General features: G+C 76.9%; 1 protein-coding gene across 1 annotated transcript in view; it reads left to right on the top strand.

Annotated features, from left to right (window-relative positions):
* Window positions 1-424: 424 nt before the first annotated feature.
* Window positions 425-18,939, top strand: part of HUWE1 (HECT, UBA and WWE domain containing E3 ubiquitin protein ligase 1) — a gene marked incomplete at its 5' end in the record, with an annotated part of 40,968 nt that continues 22,453 nt past the window's right edge. Inside the window, 42 exon segments of the mRNA XM_075915976.1 lie at window positions 425-548; window positions 550-671; window positions 2,411-2,468; window positions 3,474-3,538; window positions 3,540-3,648; window positions 4,970-5,041; window positions 5,043-5,206; window positions 5,696-5,848; window positions 8,690-8,806; window positions 9,751-9,832; window positions 9,834-9,936; window positions 10,033-10,100; window positions 10,102-10,268; window positions 10,432-10,554; window positions 11,394-11,470; window positions 11,473-11,627; window positions 12,122-12,219; window positions 12,221-12,266; window positions 12,268-12,351; window positions 12,838-12,876; window positions 12,878-12,931; window positions 12,933-12,962; window positions 13,050-13,115; window positions 13,117-13,146; window positions 13,228-13,291; window positions 13,294-13,467; window positions 13,470-13,495; window positions 13,584-13,623; window positions 13,626-13,735; window positions 14,181-14,233; window positions 14,817-15,015; window positions 15,121-15,321; window positions 15,459-15,686; window positions 15,688-15,732; window positions 15,735-15,806; window positions 16,501-16,696; window positions 16,780-16,947; window positions 17,159-17,304; window positions 17,395-17,461; window positions 17,573-17,787; window positions 17,873-18,084; window positions 18,473-18,655. Coding sequence (XP_075772091.1) covers window positions 425-548; window positions 550-671; window positions 2,411-2,468; window positions 3,474-3,538; window positions 3,540-3,648; window positions 4,970-5,041; window positions 5,043-5,206; window positions 5,696-5,848; window positions 8,690-8,806; window positions 9,751-9,832; window positions 9,834-9,936; window positions 10,033-10,100; window positions 10,102-10,268; window positions 10,432-10,554; window positions 11,394-11,470; window positions 11,473-11,627; window positions 12,122-12,219; window positions 12,221-12,266; window positions 12,268-12,351; window positions 12,838-12,876; window positions 12,878-12,931; window positions 12,933-12,962; window positions 13,050-13,115; window positions 13,117-13,146; window positions 13,228-13,291; window positions 13,294-13,467; window positions 13,470-13,495; window positions 13,584-13,623; window positions 13,626-13,735; window positions 14,181-14,233; window positions 14,817-15,015; window positions 15,121-15,321; window positions 15,459-15,686; window positions 15,688-15,732; window positions 15,735-15,806; window positions 16,501-16,696; window positions 16,780-16,947; window positions 17,159-17,304; window positions 17,395-17,461; window positions 17,573-17,787; window positions 17,873-18,084; window positions 18,473-18,655 — 4,605 coding nt within the window.

Genomic DNA, 18,939 nt, shown 5'->3' on the forward strand with positions numbered 1-18,939 from the left:
CCCAGTGGCCGGGGACTCTCGCCGCCCTTCCCTCCCCCCCCCCCCAGTGGCCGGGGACTCTCGCCGCCCTTCCCTCCCCCCCCCCCAGTGGCCGGGGACTCTCGCCGCCCTTCCCTCCCCCCCCCCCCAGTGGCCAGGGACTCACACCGCCCTCCCCCCCCCCCCCCCCCAGTGGCCGGGGACTCACACCGCCCTCCCCCCCCCCCCCCCGTGGCCGGGGGACTCACACCGCCCCTTCCCCCCCCCCCCCCCCCCCCCGTGGCCGGGGGACCTCACACCGCCCTCCCCCCCCCCCCCCCCCCAGTGGCCGGGGACTCACACCGCCCCCCCCCCCCAGTGGCCGGGGGACTCCCACCGCCCTCCCCCCCCCCCCCCAGTGGCCGGGGGACTCCCACCGCCCTCCCCCCCCCCCCCCCCCCCCCAGTGGCCGGGGACTCACACCGCCCTTCCCCCCGCAGCTGCTGGAGGAGATCTGCAACCTGGGCCGGGACCCCAAGTACATCTGCCAGAAGCCCTCCATCCAGAAGGCAGACGGCACGGCCACGGCCCCCCCCGCCCCGCTCCACCCACGCTGCCGAGGAGGCCTCCAGCGAGGACGAGGAGGAGGAGGAGGTGCAGGCCATGCAGAGCTTCAACGCCACCCAGCAGAGCGAGGCGGAGCCCAGCCAGCAGTAAGAGCCCCCCCCCCCCCGGGCCCGCTGCTCTAACCACTAGCCCCCCCCCTCCCCTCCGGAGCGTGGGGGGAGCCCGGGCCCGCTGCTCTAACCACTAGCCCCCCCTCCCCTCCGGAGCGTGGGGGGAGCCCGGGCCCGCTGCTCTAACCACTAGCCCCCCCCCTCCCCTCCGGAGCGTGGGGGGAGCCCGGGGGCCCGCTGCTCTAACCACTAGCCCCCCCCCGGAGCGTGGGGGGGAGCCCGGGCCCGCTGCTCTAACCACTAGCCCCCCCCCGGAGCGTGGGGGGAGCCCGGGGCCCCGCTGCTCTAACCACTAGCCCCCCCCTCCCCTCCGGAGCGTGGGGGGAGCCCGGGGGCCCGCTGCTCTAACCACTAGCCCCCCCCCCCCGGAGCGTGGGGGGAGCCCGGGGCCCCGCTGCTCTAACCACTAGCCCCCCCCCCCGGAGCGTGGGGGGAGCCCGGGCCCGCTGCTCTAACCACTAGCCCCCCCTCCCCTCCGGAGCGTGGGGGGGGGAGCCCGGGGGCCCGCTGCTCTAACCACTAGCCCCCCCCCCCGGAGCGTGGGGGAGCCCGGGCCCGCTGCTCTAACCACTAGCCCCCCCCCCTCCGGAGCGTGGGGGGGAGCCCGGGGGCCCGCTGCTCTAACCACTACCCCCCCCCCCCCCCTCCGGAGCATGGGGGGAGCCCGGGGGCCCACTGCTCTAACCACTAGCCCCCCCCTCCCCTCCGGAGCGTGGGGGGAGCCCGGGGGCCCGCTGCTCTAACCACTAGCCCCCCCCCCGGAGCGTGGGGGGAGCCCGGGCCCGCTGCTCTAACCACTAGCCCCCCCCCCCTCCGGAGCGTGGGGGGGAGCCCGGGGGCCCGCTGCTCTAAACCACTAGCCCCCCCCCCCGGAGCGTGGGGGGAGCCCGGGCCCGCTGCTCTAACCACTAGCCCCCCCCTCCCCTCCGGAGCATGGGGGGAGCCCGGGGGCCCGCTGCTCTAACCACTAGCCCCCCCTCCCCTCCGGAGCGTGGGGGGAGCCCGGGGGGCCCACTGCTCTAACCACTAGCCCCCCCTCCCCTCCGGAGCGTGGGGGGAGCCCGGGGGCCCGCTGCTCTAACCACTAGCCCCCCCCCCCCCCCCCGGAGCGTGGGGGAGCCCGGGGGCCCGCTGCTCTAACCACTAGCCCCCCCCCCCCCCCCGGAGCGTGGGGGAGCCCGGGGGCCCGCTGCTCTAACCACTAGCCCCCTCTCCCCTCCGGAGCGTGGGGGGAGCCCGGGCCCGCTGCTCTAAACCACTAGCCCCCCCTCCCCTCCGGAGCGTGGGGGGAGCCCAGGCCCGCTGCTCTAACCACTAGCCCCCCCTCCCCTCCGGAGCGTGGGGGGAGCCCGGGGCCCGCTGCTCTAACCACTAGCCCCCCCTCCCCTCCGGAGCGTGGGGGGAGCCCAGGCCCGCTGCTCTAACCACTAGCCCCCCCTCCCCTCCGGAGCGTGGGGGGAGCCCGGGGGCCGGGCCCGCTGCTCCAAGTGGGCGTGTGGTCAGCTAGGCCCCCATGACTCTGCTCCCGTGCTGCTGCCACAATCTCTTCCCCCTTGATGGGGGGAACTGAGGCGGGGGGGGGGCGGCTTCCCCAGGGAGGAAGGCTGAGTCCCCGGCCCCCCCACTCCCGGAGGGGTCTCCCTGCCCCCTTGTGGGCACGGGGGCGGGTGGGAGATGGGCCGTGCTGGCTGACTGGGCGCGCTCCCTCCTGCCAGGGTGGTCGGGACGGAGGAGCGAATCCCCATCCCCCTCATGGACTACATCCTGAACGTGGTGAGTGGGGCGAGGGCCCTTCCCGCCCCGGGGCCCCAGCAGGGAGGGGCTGGCCGGTGGGGGGAGTGTGGGGGCAGGGCCGGGATGCTGGTGGGGGGCTGGGATGCAGGGGGGAGTGTGGGGGCAGGGCTGGGGGGTTGTGGGTGGGGGGCGTGGGGGCAGGGCCAGGCTGTGGGGGGAGGGTGGGGGCGGGGCCGGGGGGCTGTGGGGGAGGGGGGGCGGGCCAGGCTGCGGGGGGGAGGGGGGGTGGGGCTTGGGGCTGTGGGGGAGGGGGGGTGGTGGGGTGGGCCAGGCTGCGGGGGGAGGGGGCGGGGCCAGGGGGGCTGTGGGGCCATGGGGGTGGGCCAGGCTGCGGGGGGTGGGGCTGTGGGGCTGTGGTGGGGGCTGTGGGGGGCGGGGCCAGGCTGTGGGGGAGGGGGGGCTGTGGGGGAGGGGGGGGTGGGCCAGGCTGCGGGGGGAGGGGGCGGGGCCAGGGGGCTGTGGGGCCATGGGGGGTGGGCCAGGCTGCGGGGTGGCGGGAGCTGTGGGGGCTTGTGGTGGGGGCTGTGGGGGAGGGGGGGGCTGTGGGGGAGGGGGGGTGGGGGTGGGCCCAGGCCTGCGGGGGGAGGGGGCGGGGCCAGTGGGCTGTGGGGGGGAGGGGGGCGGGGCCGGGGGCCATGGGGGTGGGCCCGGCTGCGGGGGGCGGGGGCTGTGGGGCTGTGGTGGGGGGGTGTGGGGGCGGGGCCAGGCTGCGGGGGGCGGGGCTGGGGGCTGTGGTGGGGGGGTGTGGGGGCTGGGCCAGGCTGCGGGGGGCGGGGCTGGGGGCTGTGGTGGGGGATGTGGGGGGCTGGGCCAGGCTGCGGGGGGCGGGGCTGGGGGGCTGTGGTGGGGGGTGTGGGGGCGGGGCCAGGCTGCGGGGGGGAGGGGGGCGGGGCCAGGGGGCGGGGGGCTGGGGGGCTGTGGTGGGGGGGCGGGGGCGGGGCCAGGCTGCGGGGGGCCCTGACTGACTCGCCCCGCGCCTCCCAGATGAAATTCGTGGAGTCCATCCTCAGCAACAACACGACGGACGACCACTGCCAGGAGTTCGTGGCCAGAAGGGCTGCTGCCGCTCGTCACCATCCTGGGCCTGCCCAACCTGCCCGTGGACTTCCCCACCTCGGCCGCCTGCCAGGCCGTGGCCGGCGTCTGCAAGTCCATCCTGGTGAGGGGCGATGCAGGGGGGCGGCGCCTGGGGAGGGGGGGGGGGGTGATGCAGGGGGTGGCGCCTGGGGAGGGTGGGGGGGGGTGATGCAGGGGGTGGCGCCTGGGGAGGGGGGGGCGGTGCCTAGGGGGAGGGGGGGGTGGCGCCTGGGGAGGGGGGGGCGGTGCCTAGGGGGAGGGGGGGTGGCGCTGGGGAGGGGGGGGCGATGCAGGGGGTGGCGCCTGGGGAGGGGGGGCGATGCAGGGGGTGGCGCCTGGGGAGGGTGGGGGGGGTGCCTAGGGAGGGGGGGGGTGGCGCCTGGGGAGGGTGGGGGGGGTGATGCAGGGGGTGGCGCCTGGGGAGGGGGGGGGCGGTGCCTAGGGAGGGGGGGTGGCGCTTGGGGAGGGTGGGGGCGGCGCCTGGGGGGGCGATGCAGGGGGGCGGGCGCCTGGGGAGGGTGGGGGGGGTGATGCAGGGGGTGGCGCCTGGGGAGGGGGGGGCGGTGCCTAGGGGGAGGGGGGGGCGGCGCCTGGGGAGGGTGGGGGCGGCGCCTGGGGGGGGGCGATGCAGGGGGGGCGGCGCCTGGGGGGGTGATGCAGGGGGCGGCGCCGGGGGAGGGGGGGGGGCGGTGCCTAGGGGGAGGGGGGGGCGGCGCCTGGGGAGGGTGGGGGCGGCGCCGGGGGGGGGGCGATGCAGGGGGGCGGCGCCGGGGGGGGCGATGCAGGGGGGCGGCGCCTGGGGGGGGGGGGGCGGTGCCTAGGGGGAGGGGGGGGTGGCGCCTGGGGAGGGTGGGGGGGGTGATGCAGGGGGGTGGCGCCTGGGGAGGGTGGGGGGGCGGTGCCTAGGGGAGGGGGGGGTGGCGCCTGGGGAGGGTGGGGGGGGTGATGCAGGGGGTGGCGCCTGGGGAGGGGGGGGCGGTGCCTAGGGGGAGGGGGGGGTGGCGCCTGGGGAGGGTGGGGGGTGGCGCCTGGGGGGGCGATGCAGGGGGCGGCGCCGGGGGGGGGGGGGCGGCGGCCTGGGGGGGCGATGCAGGGGGCGGCGCCTGGGGAGGGGGGGGGCGGTGCCTAGGGGGAGGGGGGGGTGGCGCCTGGGGAGGGTGGGGGCGGCGCCTGGGGGGGGGCGATGCAGGGGGCGGCGCCTGGGGAGGGGGGGCGGTGCCTAGGGGGAGGGGGGGGTGGCGCCTGGGGAGGGTGGGGGGTGGCGCCTGGGGGGGGGCGATGCAGGGGGCGGCGCCGGGGGGGGCGATGCAGGGGGGGCGGCGCCTGGGGGGGCGATGCAGGGGGCGGCGCCGGGGGGGGGCAGCACCTGACGGGGGCCTGACTCAGCCCGCCCCCCCGCGCAGACGCTGTCCCACGAGCCCAAGGTGCTGCAAGAGGGGCTGCTGCAGCTGGACTCCATCCTGAGCTCGCTGGAGCCCCCTGCACCGGCCCATCGAGGCGCCCGGCGGCTCGGTGCTGCTGCGGGAGCTGGCCTGCGCCGGGAACGTCGCCGACGCCACCCTGTCGGCCCAGGCCACGCCCCTGCTGCACGCGCTGACGGCCGCCCACGCCTACATCATGATGTTCGTGCACACCTGCGCGTGGGCCAGGTGAGGGGGGGCCGGACGGGCTGGGGGGCGGTGAGCCAGCGGGGGCCCAGACGGGTTAGGGAGACAGAGGGGGGCCCAGCATGGGCCAGCTGAGCAGAAGAGGAAGTGGTGAGCGGGGGGGGGGGGGGCGGGACAGGGCGGGGAGGCAGACGGGCTGAGGTGGATGGGCTGGAGGGTGTGGCGAGCTGGGGGGAGGCGGATGGGCCGGAGGGGGCGGCGAGCCGGAGGGGGACAGGCCCGAGGGGGCGGCAAGCTGGGGGGGCGGGCCGGAGGGGAGCGAGCTGGAGGGGGCAGACGGGCCGGGGGGGGCGGCGAGCCGGAGGGGGCAGACGGGCCGGGGGGGGCGGCGAGCCGGAGGGGGCTGACGGGCTGGGGAGCGGGCTGGACGGGGCAGATGGCCCGGGGGGGGCGGGCCGGAGGGGGCAGACGGGCCGGGGGGGGCGGGCCAGGGTGTGGCCGGGGGAAGGGCGCCCCGCTCAGCCCGTGCCCTGCCTTGCAGAGCGAGATCCGCGCCATCTCGGTGAAGCAGTGGGGCTCCCACCTGGGCCTGAGCGTCCTGGGCAAGCTGAGCCAGCTCTACTGCTCCCTGGTGTGGGAGAGCACCGTGCTGCTGTCCCTCTGCACCCCCAACAGGTACCGCTTCCCCGGGCGCGGCGGGGCGGGCTCTCGGCTTCTCGGAGGGGCGGGCGGGCGGGGCGGGTCCCGGGCGGGCTCACGGCTTCTCGGAGGGGGCGGGGCGGGCCCCGGGCGGGCTCACGGCTTCTCGGAGGGGCGGGGCGGGCCCCGGGCGGGCTCACGGCTTCTCGGAGGGGCGGGGCGGGCCCCGGGCGGGCTCACGGCTTCTCGGAGGGGCGGGCGGGCCCCGGGCGGGGTCACGGCTTCTCAGAGGGGCGGGCGGGCAGGCCCCGGGCGGGGGTCACGGCTTCTCGGAGGGGCGGGCGGGCCCCGGGCGGGCTCACGGCTTCTCGGAGGGGCGGGCGGGCCCCGGGCGGGGTCACGGCTTCTCAGAGGGGGCGGCGGGCGGGCCCCGGGCGGGGTCACGGCTTCTCGGAGGGGCGGGGCGGGCCCGGGCGGGCTCACGGCTTCTCGGAGGGGCGGGGCGGGCCCCGGGCGGGCTCACGGGCTTCTCGGAGGGGCGGGGCGGGCCCCGGGCGGGGTCACGGCTTCTCGGAGGGGCGGGCGGGCGGGCCCCGGGCGGGGTCACGGCTTCTCGGAGGGGCGGGCGGGCGGGCGGGCCCCGGGCGGGGTCACGGCTTCTCAGAGGGGCGGGCGGGCCCCGGGCGGGCTCACGGCTTCTCAGAGGGGCGGGCGGGGCCCCGGGCGGGCTCACGGCTTCTCGGAGGGGCGGGCGGGCGGGCCCCGGGCGGGCTCACGGCTTCTCGGAGGGGCGGGCGGGCGGGCCCCGGGCGGGCTCACGGCTTCTCAGAGGGGCGGGGCGGGCCCCGGGCGGGCTCACGGCTTCTCGGAGGGGCGGGGCGGGCCCCGGGCGGGGTCACGGCTTCTCGGAGGGGCGGGCGGGCGGGCGGGCCCCGGGCGGGCTCACGGCTTCTCAGAGGGGCGGGGCGGGCCCCGGGCGGGGTCACGGCTTCTCAGAGGGGCGGGGCGGGCCCCGGGCGGGCTCACGGCTTCTCGGAGGGGCGGGGCGGGGCGGGCGGGGCCCCGGGCGGGCTCACGGCTTCTCGGAGGGGCGGGCGGGCGGGCGGGCCCCGGGCGGGCTCACGGCTTCTCAGAGGGGCGGGGCGGGCCCCGGGCGGGCTCACGGCTTCTCAGAGGGGCGGGGCGGGCCCCGGGCGGGGTCACGGCTTCTCAGAGGGGCGGGGCGGGGCCCCCGGGCGGGCTCACGGCTTCTCGGAGGGGCGGGGCGGGCCCCGGGCGGGCTCACGGCTTCTCAGAGGGGCGGGGCGGGCCCCGGGCGGGCTCACGGCTTCTCGGAGGGGCGGGGCGGGCCCCGGGCGGGGTCACGGCTTCTCGGAGGGGCGGGCGGGGCGGGCGGGCCCCGGGCGGGCTCACGGCTTCTCAGAGGGGCGGGGCGGGGCCCCGGGCGGGCTCACGGCTTCTCGGAGGGGCGGGCGGGCGGGCCCCGGGCGGGCTCACGGCTTCTCGGAGGGGCGGCGGGCGGGCGGGCCCCGGGCGGGCTCACGGCTTCTCGGAGGGGCGGGCGGGGCGGGCGGGGCCCCGGGCGGGCTCACGGCTTCTCAGAGGGGCGGGGCGGGCCCCGGGCGGGGTCACGGCTTCTCAGAGGGGCGGGGCGGGCCCCGGGCGGGGTCACGGCTTCTCAGAGGGGCGGGGCGGGCCCCGGGCGGGGTCACGGCTTCTCAGAGGGGCGGGGCGGGCCCCGGGCGGGCTCACGGCTTCTCGGAGGGGCGGGGCGGGGCCCCGGGCGGGCTCACGGCTTCTCAGAGGGGCGGGCGGGCGGGGGCGGGCCCCGGGCGGGCTCACGGCTTCTCAGAGGGGCGGGCGGGCCCCGGGCGGGCTCACGGCTTCTCGAGGGGCGGGGCGGGCCCCGGGCGGGCTCACGGCTTCTCAGAGGGGCGGGCGGGCGGGCGGGCCCCGGGCGGGCTCACGGCTTCTCAGAGGGGCGGGCGGGCCCCGGGCGGGCTCACGGCTTCTCGGAGGGGCGGGGCGGGCCCCGGGCGGGCTCTCGGCTTCTCAGAGGGGCGGGGCGGGCCCCGGGCGGGCTCACGGCTTCTCAGAGGGGCGGGCGGGCCCCGGGCGGGCTCACGGCTTCTCAGAGGGGCGGGGCAGGCCCCGGGCGGGCTCACGGCTTCTCAGAGGGGCGGGGCAGGCCCCGGGGCGGGCTCACGGCTTCTCAGAGGGGCGGGGCGGGCCCCGGGCGGGCTCACGGCTTCTCAGAGGGGCGGGCGGGCCCCAGGCGGGGTCTCGGCTTCTCAGAGGGGCGGGCGGGCCCCGGGCGGGGTCACGGCTTCTCAGAGGGGCGGGCGGGCCCCGGGCGGGCTCACGGCTTCTCAGAGGGGCGGGCGGGCGGGCGGGCCCCGGGCGGGCTCACGGCTTCTCAGAGGGGGCGGGGCAGGCCCCGGGCGGGCTCACGGCTTCTCAGAGGGGGCGGGCGGGGCCCCAGGCGGGGTCTCGGCTTCTCAGAGGGGCGGGCGGGCCCCGGGCGGGGGTCACGGCTTCTCAGAGGGGCGGGCGGGCCCCGGGCGGGGCTCACGGCTTCTCAGAGGGGGCGGGCGGGCGGGGGCGGGCCCCGGGCGGGGGTCACGGCTTCTCGGAGGGGCGGGGCGGGCCCCGGGCGGGCTCACGGCTTCTCAGAGGGGCGGGCGGGGCCCCGGGCGGGCTCACGGCTTCTCAGAGGGGCGGGCGGGCCCCGGGCGGGGGTCACGGCTTCTCAGAGGGGCGGGCGGGGGCCCCGGGCGGGGGTTACGGCTTCTCAGAGGGGCGGGCGGGCCCCCGGGCGGGGTTACGGCTTCTCAGAGGGGCGGGCGGGCCCCGGTCTGATGCCCGCGTGTCTTGCAGCTTGCCGCCGGGCTGTGAGTTCGGGCAGGCCGACATGCAGAAACTGGTGCCCAAGGAGGAGAAGGCGACGTCCAACACCCCCCAGGGAGCCAAGAGAGCAGGTACGGCTTTGGGGGAGCCCCCGCCCTGCCCGGACGCTGGAGGGGGGCCGGCTGCCGCCCCCGTGTGAGCTCCTGCCCCAGCCCCAGCGCTGGAGGGGGACCGGCTGCCCCCCCGTGTGAGCCCCCCCGCCCGGGTGCCGGAGGGGGGCCGGCTGCCCCCCCGTGCGAGCCCCCGCCCGGGTGCCGGAGGGGGGCCGGCTGCCCCCCCGTGCGAGCCCCCGCCCGGGTGCCGGAGGGGGGCCGGCTGCCGCCCCGTGCGAGCCCCCGCCCGGGTGCCGGAGGGGGGCCGGCTGCCGCCCCGTGCGAGCCCCCGCCCGGGTGCCGGAGGGGGGCCGGCTGCCGCCCCGTGCGAGCCCCCCCGCCCGGGTGCCGGAGGGGGGCCGGCTGCCGCCCCGTGCGAGCCCCCCGCCCGGGTGCCGGAGGGGGGCCGGCTGCCGCCCCGTGCGAGCCCCCCGCCCGGGTGCCGGAGGGGGGGCCGGCTGCCGCCCCGTGCGAGCCCCCCGCCCGGGTGCCGGAGGGGGGCCGGCTGCCGCCCCGTGCGAGCCCCCGCCCGGGTGCCGGAGGGGGGCCGGCTGCCGCCCCGTGCGAGCCCCCCCGCCCGGGTGCCGGAGGGGGGCCGGCTGCCGCCCCGTGCGAGCCCCCGCCCGGGTGCCGGAGGGGGGCCCGGCTGCCGCCCCGTGTGAGCCCCCCGCCCGGGTGCCGGAGGGGGGCCGGCTGCCGCCCCGTGTGAGCCCCCCGCCCGGGTGCCGGAGGGGGGCCGGCTGCCGCCCCGTGTGAGCCCCCCGCCCGGGTGCCGGTGGGGGGGCCGGCTGCCGCCCCGTTTGTCCTGTGCCCGGGGGGAGCCAGCCCCCCTGGGTTTTCTGTGCTGCGTTGGGGGAGTGGGGTCTAGTGGCTAGAGCTCGGGCGAGGGCTTGTGGGGCCAGCACTCCAGCCCCCCGGCACTGACCCCTCCCCCCAGAGGGGCGATGCGGAGGGCGGGGCTGCGGAGCCCTCGGCCCAGGGCCTGCTGGAGGGCATGGGCCTCGACGGAGACACGCTGGCCCCCCATGGAGACGGACGAGCCCAGCGCCGCCGACGCCAAGGGCAAGGCCAAGATCACGCCGGCCATGGCGGCCAGGATCAAGCAGATCAAGCCGCTCCTGTCGGGTGAGCGGGGGGCGCGGGCGGGGGCAGGGGCGGGGCGGGGCCCTGGGCCGTGCCCGGCGTCGGCCGCCCGCTCACCTCTGCCCCTGCCTCCCGCAGCCTCGTCCCGGCTGGGCCGCGCTCTGGCCGAGCTCTTCGGGCTGCTGGTCAAGCTGTGCGTGGGCTCCCCCGGTGCGCCAGCGACGGAGCCACCATGCCGCCAGCACCACCATGCCGCCAGCACCACCACCGCCCCCACGCCGGCCGCCCCGCTCCACCGCCTCGGCCCTCACCAAGCTGCTGACCAAGGGGCTCTCCTGGCAGCCCCCGCCCTACACCCCCACGCCCCGCTTCCGGTGAGTGTGCCCCGCCGGGGGGCCGGACTCGGATCCCTGGGCGAGGGTGCGGGCTGGGAGCCTGCTCTGGTCTGCCAGGCGCAGGGGTCTAGGCCTGACCTGGGGGTCTTGCTTCCCCCAGCACGGGGCTCATCCCTGTCCTCCCCCCCCCCCCCCCCCCCAGGCTGACGTTCTTCATCTGCTCCGTGGGGTTCACCTCCCCTATGCTGTTTGACGAGCGCAAGTATCCCTACCACCTCATGCTGCAGAAATTCCTCTGCTCCGGCGGCCACAACGCCCTCTTCGAGTGAGTGCCCCCGGCACCGGGGCGCGGGGCCTAGTGGTCAGAGCAGGGGAGCTGGGAGCCTGGATGCCTGGGTTCTGTCCCTGCCACTGGGGGGCGTGGGGCCCTAGTGGTCAGAGCAGGGGGCCGTCCCTGGCAACGGAGCGTGGGGCCTAGTGGTCAGAGCAGGGGGGCCATCCCTGGCACCGGGGCGCGGGGTCTAGTGGTCAGAGCAGGGGGCCTAGTGGTCAGAGCAGGGGGGCCATCCCTGGCACCAGGGCGCGGGGTCTAGTGGTCAGAGCACAGACCTGGATGCCTGGGTTCTGTCCCTGGCACTGGGGGGTGTGGGGCCTAGTGGTCAGAGCAGGGGGCCTGGACGCCTGGGTTCTGTCCCTGGCACCGGGGCGCGGGCCTAGTGGTCAGAGCAGGGGGGCCGTCCCTGGCACCGGGGCGTTGGGGCCTAGTGGTCAGAGCAGGGGGCCGTCCCTGGCACCGGGGCGTGGGGCCTAGTGGTCAGAGCAGGGGGCCATCCCTGGCACTGGGGGATGTGGGGCCTAGTGGTCAGAGCAGGGGGCCGTCCCTGGCACCGGGGCGTGGGGCCTAGTGGTCAGAGCAGGGGGGCCGTCCCTGGCACCGGGGCGTGGGGCCTAGTGGTCAGAGCAGGGGGCCATCCCTGGCACCGGGGCGTGGGGCCTAGTGGTCAGAGCAGGGGGCCGTCCCTGGCACCGGGGCGCGGGGTCTAGTGGTCAGAGCAGGGGGGCTGGATGCCTGGGTTCCCCTCCCCTGAAGGTGCGAGGATCCCAGCCTGAAGAGTAGCAGAAACCAATGGGCCATAATCTACCCTCCCCCTCCCCCTCCCCCAGGACCTTCAACTGGGCGCTCTCCATGGGGGGCAAGGTCCCCGTGGCTGAGGGGCTGGAGCACCCGGACCTGCCGGACGGACAGGGGAGTTCCTGGACGCCTGGCTCATGCTTGTGGAGAAGATGGTGAATCCCAGCACGGTGCTGGAGTCGCCGCACTCCCTGCCCGCCAAGCTGCCGGGCGGGCAGAGCTACCCGCAGTTCAGCGCCCTGCGCTTCCTGGTGGTGACCCAGAAGGTGGGTGCCCGGCCCGGGGCGTGACTGCTGCAGCCGTGCGGTCTGGGCCACAGGCTGAGAGCACACGGCCATTGCTCGTTCTGCGTGGGGGACGGTGCCAGGCCGGATGTCCCGGCTACAGGGACTTTGCTGCCGGTGGAGCCCCAGGGGACCCTCGCTGCCTCGGCTGCGGGGGTGGGCTCCTCACTGCCGACCCGCTGCCAGGGGGCCTTGTCAGCCCAGCCAGGGAACGGTCAGGAGCGAGCACATCTGGCCAGATGCTATGGCACTTGGGGCAGGAGACGTGGGGGATCCACTGCTGCCACCAGCTGGGCTGCTTAGGGTGTGCGGGGGGGGAAATCCCACTCTGTTGCGAGCTGGGGTGTGCGCGGGGGGCAGATTCCGGGGCTGGCTGGGATCCCACCACTGGCCTAGTAGCGATTGGGTGGAAATGGGGATCCCACCGCTGCCACCAGCAGGCAACCACTAACCCCTTCTACTCCTCGCCGCCACAGGCAGCCTTCACCTGCATCAAAAACCTGTGGAACCGCAAGCCCCTGAAGGTGTACGGGGGGCGCATGGCAGAGTCCATGCTGGCCATCCTGTGCACATCCTGCGGGCGAGCCCCTCCTCCGCGAGCGCCTGGGCAAGGAGAAGGAGGGGGGCGCGCAGTGAAGAGGAGGCGGGGCAGGAGGAGGGCGGGGCCCGGCGGGAGCCCCAAGTCAACCAGCAGCAGTTGCAGCAGGTAGGGGCTGATGTTGGGGAGGTCGAGGCTGGAGCAAGAGGGGAGAGGGCCTGGTTGCTGGGTTCTAGCCTAGCCTGGGAGGGGGGCAGGCAAGAGGGGAGAGGGCCTGGGTTGCTGGCTTCTAGCCTAGCCTGGGAGGGGGGCAGGCAAGAGGGGAGAGGGCCTGGGTTGCTGGCTTCTAGCCCAGCTCCGGGAGGGGGGCAGGCAAGAGGGGAGAGGGGCCTGGGTTGCTGGCTTCTAGCCCAGCTCCGGGAGGGGGGCAGGCAAGAGGGGAGAGGGCCTGGGTTGCTGGCTTCTAGCCTAGCCTGGGAGGGGGCAGGCAAGAGGGGAGAGGGCCTGGGTTGCTGGCTTCTAGCCCAGCTCCGGGAGGGGGGCAGGCAAGAGGGGAGAGGGCCTGGGTTGCTGGCTTCTAGCCTAGCCCAGCTCCGGGAGGGGGGAGGGTGCCTGGGGGGGAGCTGGGTCCCCACTGACCCTCCCCCCCCCCAGCTGATGGACATGGGCTTCACGCGGGAGCACGCCATGGAGGGCCCTGCTGAACACCAGCACCATGGAGCAGGCCACCGAGTACCTCCTGACCCACCCCGCCGCCGCTCATGGGAGGGGTCGTTCGGGTAAGCGCCCCCGCCCACCCTGCCCCGCCCCCCCCCCCCCCCTCCGCACCCAGCCGGCCCTCACCTGCCCCTGCGTGTGTGCTGCAGGACCTGAGCATGTCGGAGGAGGACCAGATGATGCGGGCCATCGCCATGTCGCTGGGCCAGGACGTCCCCGATGGAGCAGCGGGCGGAGTCCCCGGAGGTGACGGGGCCGGGGCCGGAGGAGGGCGCCGGGGCGGGGGCGCGGCGGGCGGCAGGTGCTCACCCCGTGCTCGCGGCGCAGGAGGCGGCCTGCCGGAAGGAGGAGGAGGAGCGCAAGGCGCGGGAGAAGCAGGAGGAGGAGGAGGCCCGTGCCTGGAGAAGTTCGAGGAGGCGGAGCCGCTGGAGCCGGCCGAGCTGCTGGCCTTCACCGACGCCATGCTCCCGGGCTGCTCCCAGCTGCTGGACGAGCTGCCCGACACCGTGTACCGCGTCTGCGACCTCATCATGACGGCCGTCAAGCGCAACGGCAGCCCCTACCGCGACTCATCCTCCAGCAGGTGGTCAAGCAGGTGAGTGGCCCCGCCCCCGGCCGGCCCCGCCCCCGCCGGGCCGCGAGGGCGTGGCCTGCCCCTGACCCCGCCCCTGCCCTGCCCCCAGGTGTGGGACGCGGCCGACGTGCTCATCAAGGCGGCCCTGCCCTCACCACCAGCGACACCAAGACGGTCTCCGAGTGGATCAGCCAGATGGTCACGCTGCCCCAGGCTGCCAACCTGGCCACCCGCATCCTGCTGCTCACCCTGCTCTTCGAGGTGAGGCCCCAAGCCCCCGGCGTTGCCAGGGGTGCCCCTGCCCCACGCTCTCCCGCCTGCCCCGCCCCTGCACCACGTCTCCGCCTGCCCCGAGGAGCTGAAGCTAGCGCCTTGTGCCCGTGTGGTGGAGTCCAGCGGTGTCCTCAGTCCACCTTCCTCCCTTCTCCCCCTTCTTGGCCCTGCCCCCTCCAGGCCGCCAAGGAGCACAAGGAGGTGCAGACCCCAAGTAAGGGGCACTCGGCGGGGGAGGGGGATGCCGCTCAGCCCCTGCAGATGCACAGCCCCCAGGAAGCGATGGGCTCCTGCCCTACCCCCCTTCTCCAACCTGGAGGGACCAGTTGGGGGGCCCGTGCCCCTGTCCATTCCCTGGGCCAATGGGGCCGATGCCCCCTGGATTGAAGGCCCTGGCCCTGCCCTTTGCTCACTCGTGGGCCTGCCCACCCAGGTGGATCACGCCGTGCTGCTGCTCATCGACTTCTACGAGAAGACGGCCATCTCGTACCCTCCCCCCCTCCCCCCCCCCCCCCCACCCGACCGCCCTGCGGGGACCCGGACTCCGCGCCCCCCTCGTGTGGTACAGCCGGCTGGGGCGGGAGGGGTCCTGGCCTCGGCGAGGGGCGGGAACGATCGGGTAGGGCAGGGGGTGCCAGCGGGGGTCCCTGGCAGAGGGGGCAGGGCGAGCTGGGGGCAGGGCGAGCTGGGGGATCGCGGAGGGGGCACGGGGCGAGCTGGGGGCGGGGCGAGCTGGGGGATCGGGAAGGGGGCACGGGGCGAGCTGGGGGATCACGGAGGGGGGCACGGGGCGAGCTGGGGGCGGGGCGAGCTGGGGGATCGGGGAGGGGGCACGGGGCGAGCTGGGGGCAGGGCGAGCTGGGGGATCACACGGAGGGGGCACGGGGCGAGCTGGGGGATCGGAAGGGGGCACGGGGCGAGCTGGGGATCACGGAGGGGGGCACGGGGCGAGCTGGGGGCGGGGCGAGCTGGGGGATCGGGGAGGGGGCACGGGGCGAGCTGGGGGCAGGGCGAGCTGGGGGATCACGGAGGGGCACGGGGCGAGCTGGGGGATCGGGGCTCCGTGACCCGTCCGGTTCTGCGCCCTGCAGTATCTCCAGGCCAACGGGAACAACTGGCGCTGGTTCGACGACCCGCTCGGCCGCTGGTGCAGCTACAGCGCCAGCAACAACAGCACCATCGACGCCGCCTGGAAGGCAGGAGAGACCAGCGTGCGCTTCACCGCCGGGCGCCGCCGCTACACTGTGCAGTTCACCACCATGGTGCAGGTACGGGGCCGCCGGGCCGATGCTCCCCCCCCCCCCTCCCGGGCTCGCTAACCTCCCCCCCCCCCCCCCCCCCCCCCCCGGCTCGCTAACCTCCTCTTCTCCCAGGTGAACGAGGAAACGGGCAACCGGCGCCCGGTGATGCTGACCCTGCTGCGGGTGCCTCGGCTCGGGAAGGGAGCCAAGGAGGGAACCGGGCAGGAGCTGGAGAAGACCCTGGAGGAGGCCAAAGAACCGGAGGGTGAAGCCAAGGAGGAGAAGGCAAACGGTAGGAGCCTTGGGCCTCCTTCCGCTGGGCTGGCAGGGGCTGTGGGTCAGCAGAGAGCGGGGCAGGGGGCCAGGCATGGGCCGGAGCGGAAGGCAGAGGGAGGGGCGCTGGGGGGGAGGGAGGGACTTCCGGGGGGCAGAGAAGGGGCCGCTGCCAGCTGCGATGTGCCCATCCCCAGAGGTGGCGGCGGAGCCGGCGGCGGAGCCGGCGGGCGCGGAGGGAGGCGGCGGGCGAGGTGCTGCTGGAGGGGCTGCCGGAGGAGATGGTGACGGTGCTGATCCGGGCCTGCGTGAGCATGCTGGGGGTGCCGGTGGAGCCCGACACGCTGCACGCCACCCTGCGCCTCTGCCTGCGCCTCACGCGCCACCACAAGTACGCCCTGATGTTCGCCGAGCTGCGCAGCACCCCGCACCATCCTCGGCCTCACGCAGAGCTCCGGCTTCACCGGCTTCACACGCCGCTCGTCACCCTGCTCTTCCGCCACGTCATCGAGGAGCCCTGCACCCTGCGCCACACCATGGAGAAGGTGGGTTCTCGGGCGCTGGGCCCCCCCCTTCCTCCCGCCCCCACCGGGCGCTGGGCCCCCCCCCTTCCTCCCGCCCCCCCCGGGCGCTGGGGCCCCCCCTTCCTCCTGCCCCCCGGGCGCTGGGCGCCCCCCCCTTCCTCCTGCCCCCCGGGCGCTGGGCGCCCCCCCTTCCTCCTGCCCCCCGGGCGCTGGGCCCCCCCTTCCTCCCTCCGCCCCCTCCCCCTCGGGCGCTGGGCGCCCCCCCTTCCTCCCTCCGCCCCCCCCCCGGGCGCTGGGCGCCCCCCCTTCCTCCCTCCGCCCCCCCCGGGCGCTGGGGCGCCCCCCCTTCCTCCCTCCGCCCCCCCGGGCGCTGGGCGCCCCCCCCTTTCCTCCCTCCGCCCCCCCCCCGGGCGCTGGGCGCCCCCCCTTCCTCCCTCCGCCCCACCCCCCCGGGTGCTGGGCGCCCCCCGTCCTTCCTCCCGCCCCCCCCCGGGTGCTGGGCGCCCCCCGTCCTTCCTCCATCCCCACGCTGGGCGCTTCCTCTTCCTCCCTCCGGCCCCCCCGGGTGCTGGGCGCCCCTGTCCTTCCTCCCGCCCCCCCCGGGTGCTGGGTGCCCCCCGTCCTTCCTCCATCCCCACGCTGGGCGCTTCCTCTTCCTCCGGCCCCCCCGGGCGCTGGGCACCCCCACGGGCTGCCACAAACTGTCCCCCTGCAGGTGGTGCGCTCGGCAGCCACCAGCGGGGCCGGCAGCACCACCTCTGGGGTGGTGTCAGGCAGCCTGGGCTCCCGCGAGATCAACTACATCCTGCGCGTGCTGGGCCCCGCCGCCTGCCGCAACCCCGAGATCTTCACCGAGGTGGCCACCGGCTGCATCCGCATCGCCCTGCCCGCCCCCCGCGGCTCGGGCACCGGTGAGTGGCGCTCGGCTCGGGGGGGGGGGGGGGCGGGCGCCGCGGGGCCGGGTCCCATCTGCCTCCCCTTGTCTCTCCCGGAGCGTCGGACGACGAGTTCGAGAACCTGCGCATCAAGGGCCCCAACGCCGTGCAGCTGGTGAAGACGACGCCGGTGAAGCCCTCGGCCCTGCCCGTCATCCCCGAGCCCATCAAGGAGGTGATCTACGACATGCTGAACGCGTTGGCCGCCTACCACGCCCCCGACGAAGGTACCCGCCCCTGCCCGCGGCCCTAGTGCCCCCGAGCCCCCTTCTGGGCTGTGTCTGCTCCAGCCCCTGCTCCCTCCGCCCAGCCCTGGGGCCCCGCATGCCCCCCAGCCAGAGCAGCACAGGCCAGCAGGGGTCGCCCCCCCACCACACGGCCGAGCCAGAGCGGGCCCAGAGCGCACAGCCCCCCCGTCACCCCCGCCCCTTTCCGCAGGCGAGCGCAGCGAGGCGAAGGCGGGCCCGGCCAGCCAGGAGGTGAGCCAGCTGCTGTCGGACATGGGCGACGAGGTGTACCAGCAGTACCGCTCCCTCACCCGCCAGGGCAGCGACTTCGACCCGCAGAGCAGCTTCGCCATCAATGTGAGTCCGGCCGGGCGGGGGGCGGGCGGGGCCGGGGCGGGCGGGCCCCTGACGGCTCCCCTCCTCCCCTCTCCTCTCCTCCCCTCGCAGGCCCAGGTGTTCAGCGCAGACGGAGCAGCTGCCGAGACGCCGCCGTCTGGGACCCCCCAAGGAGAGGGTAACGGTGCCTCCCCGGGCTCTCCCCGGCCCCCCCACCCCTGCTGCCTGGCAGCTGGCTCCGGGCGCCCCGGCCGGGGCCTCCCAGCCTCACCCGTTTCCCCTGCCGCAGCCTCTACCCCCGAGGAGTCGCGGGAGGGCCGGAGGGAGAAGGAGGGCGACAAGGCGGCAGAGGAGGGCAAGCACAAGGCCAAGGGGAGCAAGCCGCTCATGCCCACCTCCACCATCCTGCGCCTGCTGGCCGAGCTGGTGCGCTCCTACGTGGGCATCGCGGCCCTCATCGCCGGCTACAGCTACACCGTGGGCCAGTCGGAGCTCATCAAGGAGGTGAGGGGCAGCCCGCCGCTGGGGGCGGGCGCGGGGGCTCGGGCGCAGCGCCGTGTTCGCTCACCTCTTCCCCACGTGGCCGCAGGACTGCAGCGTGCTGGCCTTCGTCCTGGACCATCTGCTGCCCCACACCCAGAACGCAGAGGACAAGGACACGCCCGCGCTGGCCCGTCTCTTCCTCGCCAGCCTGGCAGCAGCAGGCAGCGGCACGGACGCCCAGGTGGCGCTGGTGAACGAGGTGAAGGCTGCGCTGGGCCGGGCGCTGGCCATGGCGGAGAGCACGGAGAAGCACGCTCGGTGAGTGGGGGAAGGGGGCCGAGTGGCTAGAGCAGGGCGTGTGGGGCGTAAGGGCCTGGGGAAGGAGTCGGGGCTCCTGGGTACAAAGGGAGAGTTTGGAGCCCTGCGGGTGGGGGAGGACCGTGTAGAACATCGCCCCGTCGAGGGGCTGGGAATGTCTCGGGCAGCGCCAAGGGCTCTTCTGTCCCGTTTTGGGAGCGCTCGTCGGTTGGTGTTTTGCCAGCTGCATCCCACTCTGGGCAGGGGGTTGTGTGGGCGGAGAACAGGCCCCTGTTGGCTGCTGGGAGAAACGTCAGGGTATCCCACCGCTGACACCAATACTGACACTGGTGCCTGTCGGGGTGCGTGCGGGGGTGGTGCTGTGCTGACCCCACCTCTTCCTCCTCAGGCTGCAGGCCGTGATGTGCATCATCAGCACCATCATGGAGTCCTGCCCCTCCACTTCCAGCTTCTACAGCAGCGCGGCTGCCAAGCCCCAGCACAACGGCATGAACAACATCATCCGCCTCTTCCTCAGGAAAGGGCTGGTCAGCGACCTGGCACGTGTGCCCCACAGCCTCGACCTGTCCAGGTGGGGCAGCACACCAGGACGCCTGGGTCTCTCCTGGCTCTGGCAGGGGAGCGGGGGCTAGTGGTCAGAGCGGGGGCAGGACGCCTGGGTCTCTCCGGTCTCTGGCAGGGGAGCGGGGGCTAGTGGTCAGAGCAGGGGTCAGGACGACTGGGTCTCTCCGGGCTCTGGCAGGGGAGCGGGGGCTAGGGTAGTGGCAGAGCGGGGGCAGGACGCCTGGGTCTCTCCGGTCTCTGGCAGGGGAGCGGGGGCTAGTGGTCAGAGCGGGGGGCAGGACGACTGGGTCT

This window comes from Pelodiscus sinensis, unplaced genomic scaffold, assembly GCF_049634645.1.
Source record: "Pelodiscus sinensis isolate JC-2024 unplaced genomic scaffold, ASM4963464v1 ctg187, whole genome shotgun sequence".
Taxonomy (NCBI): domain Eukaryota; kingdom Metazoa; phylum Chordata; order Testudines; family Trionychidae; genus Pelodiscus; species Pelodiscus sinensis.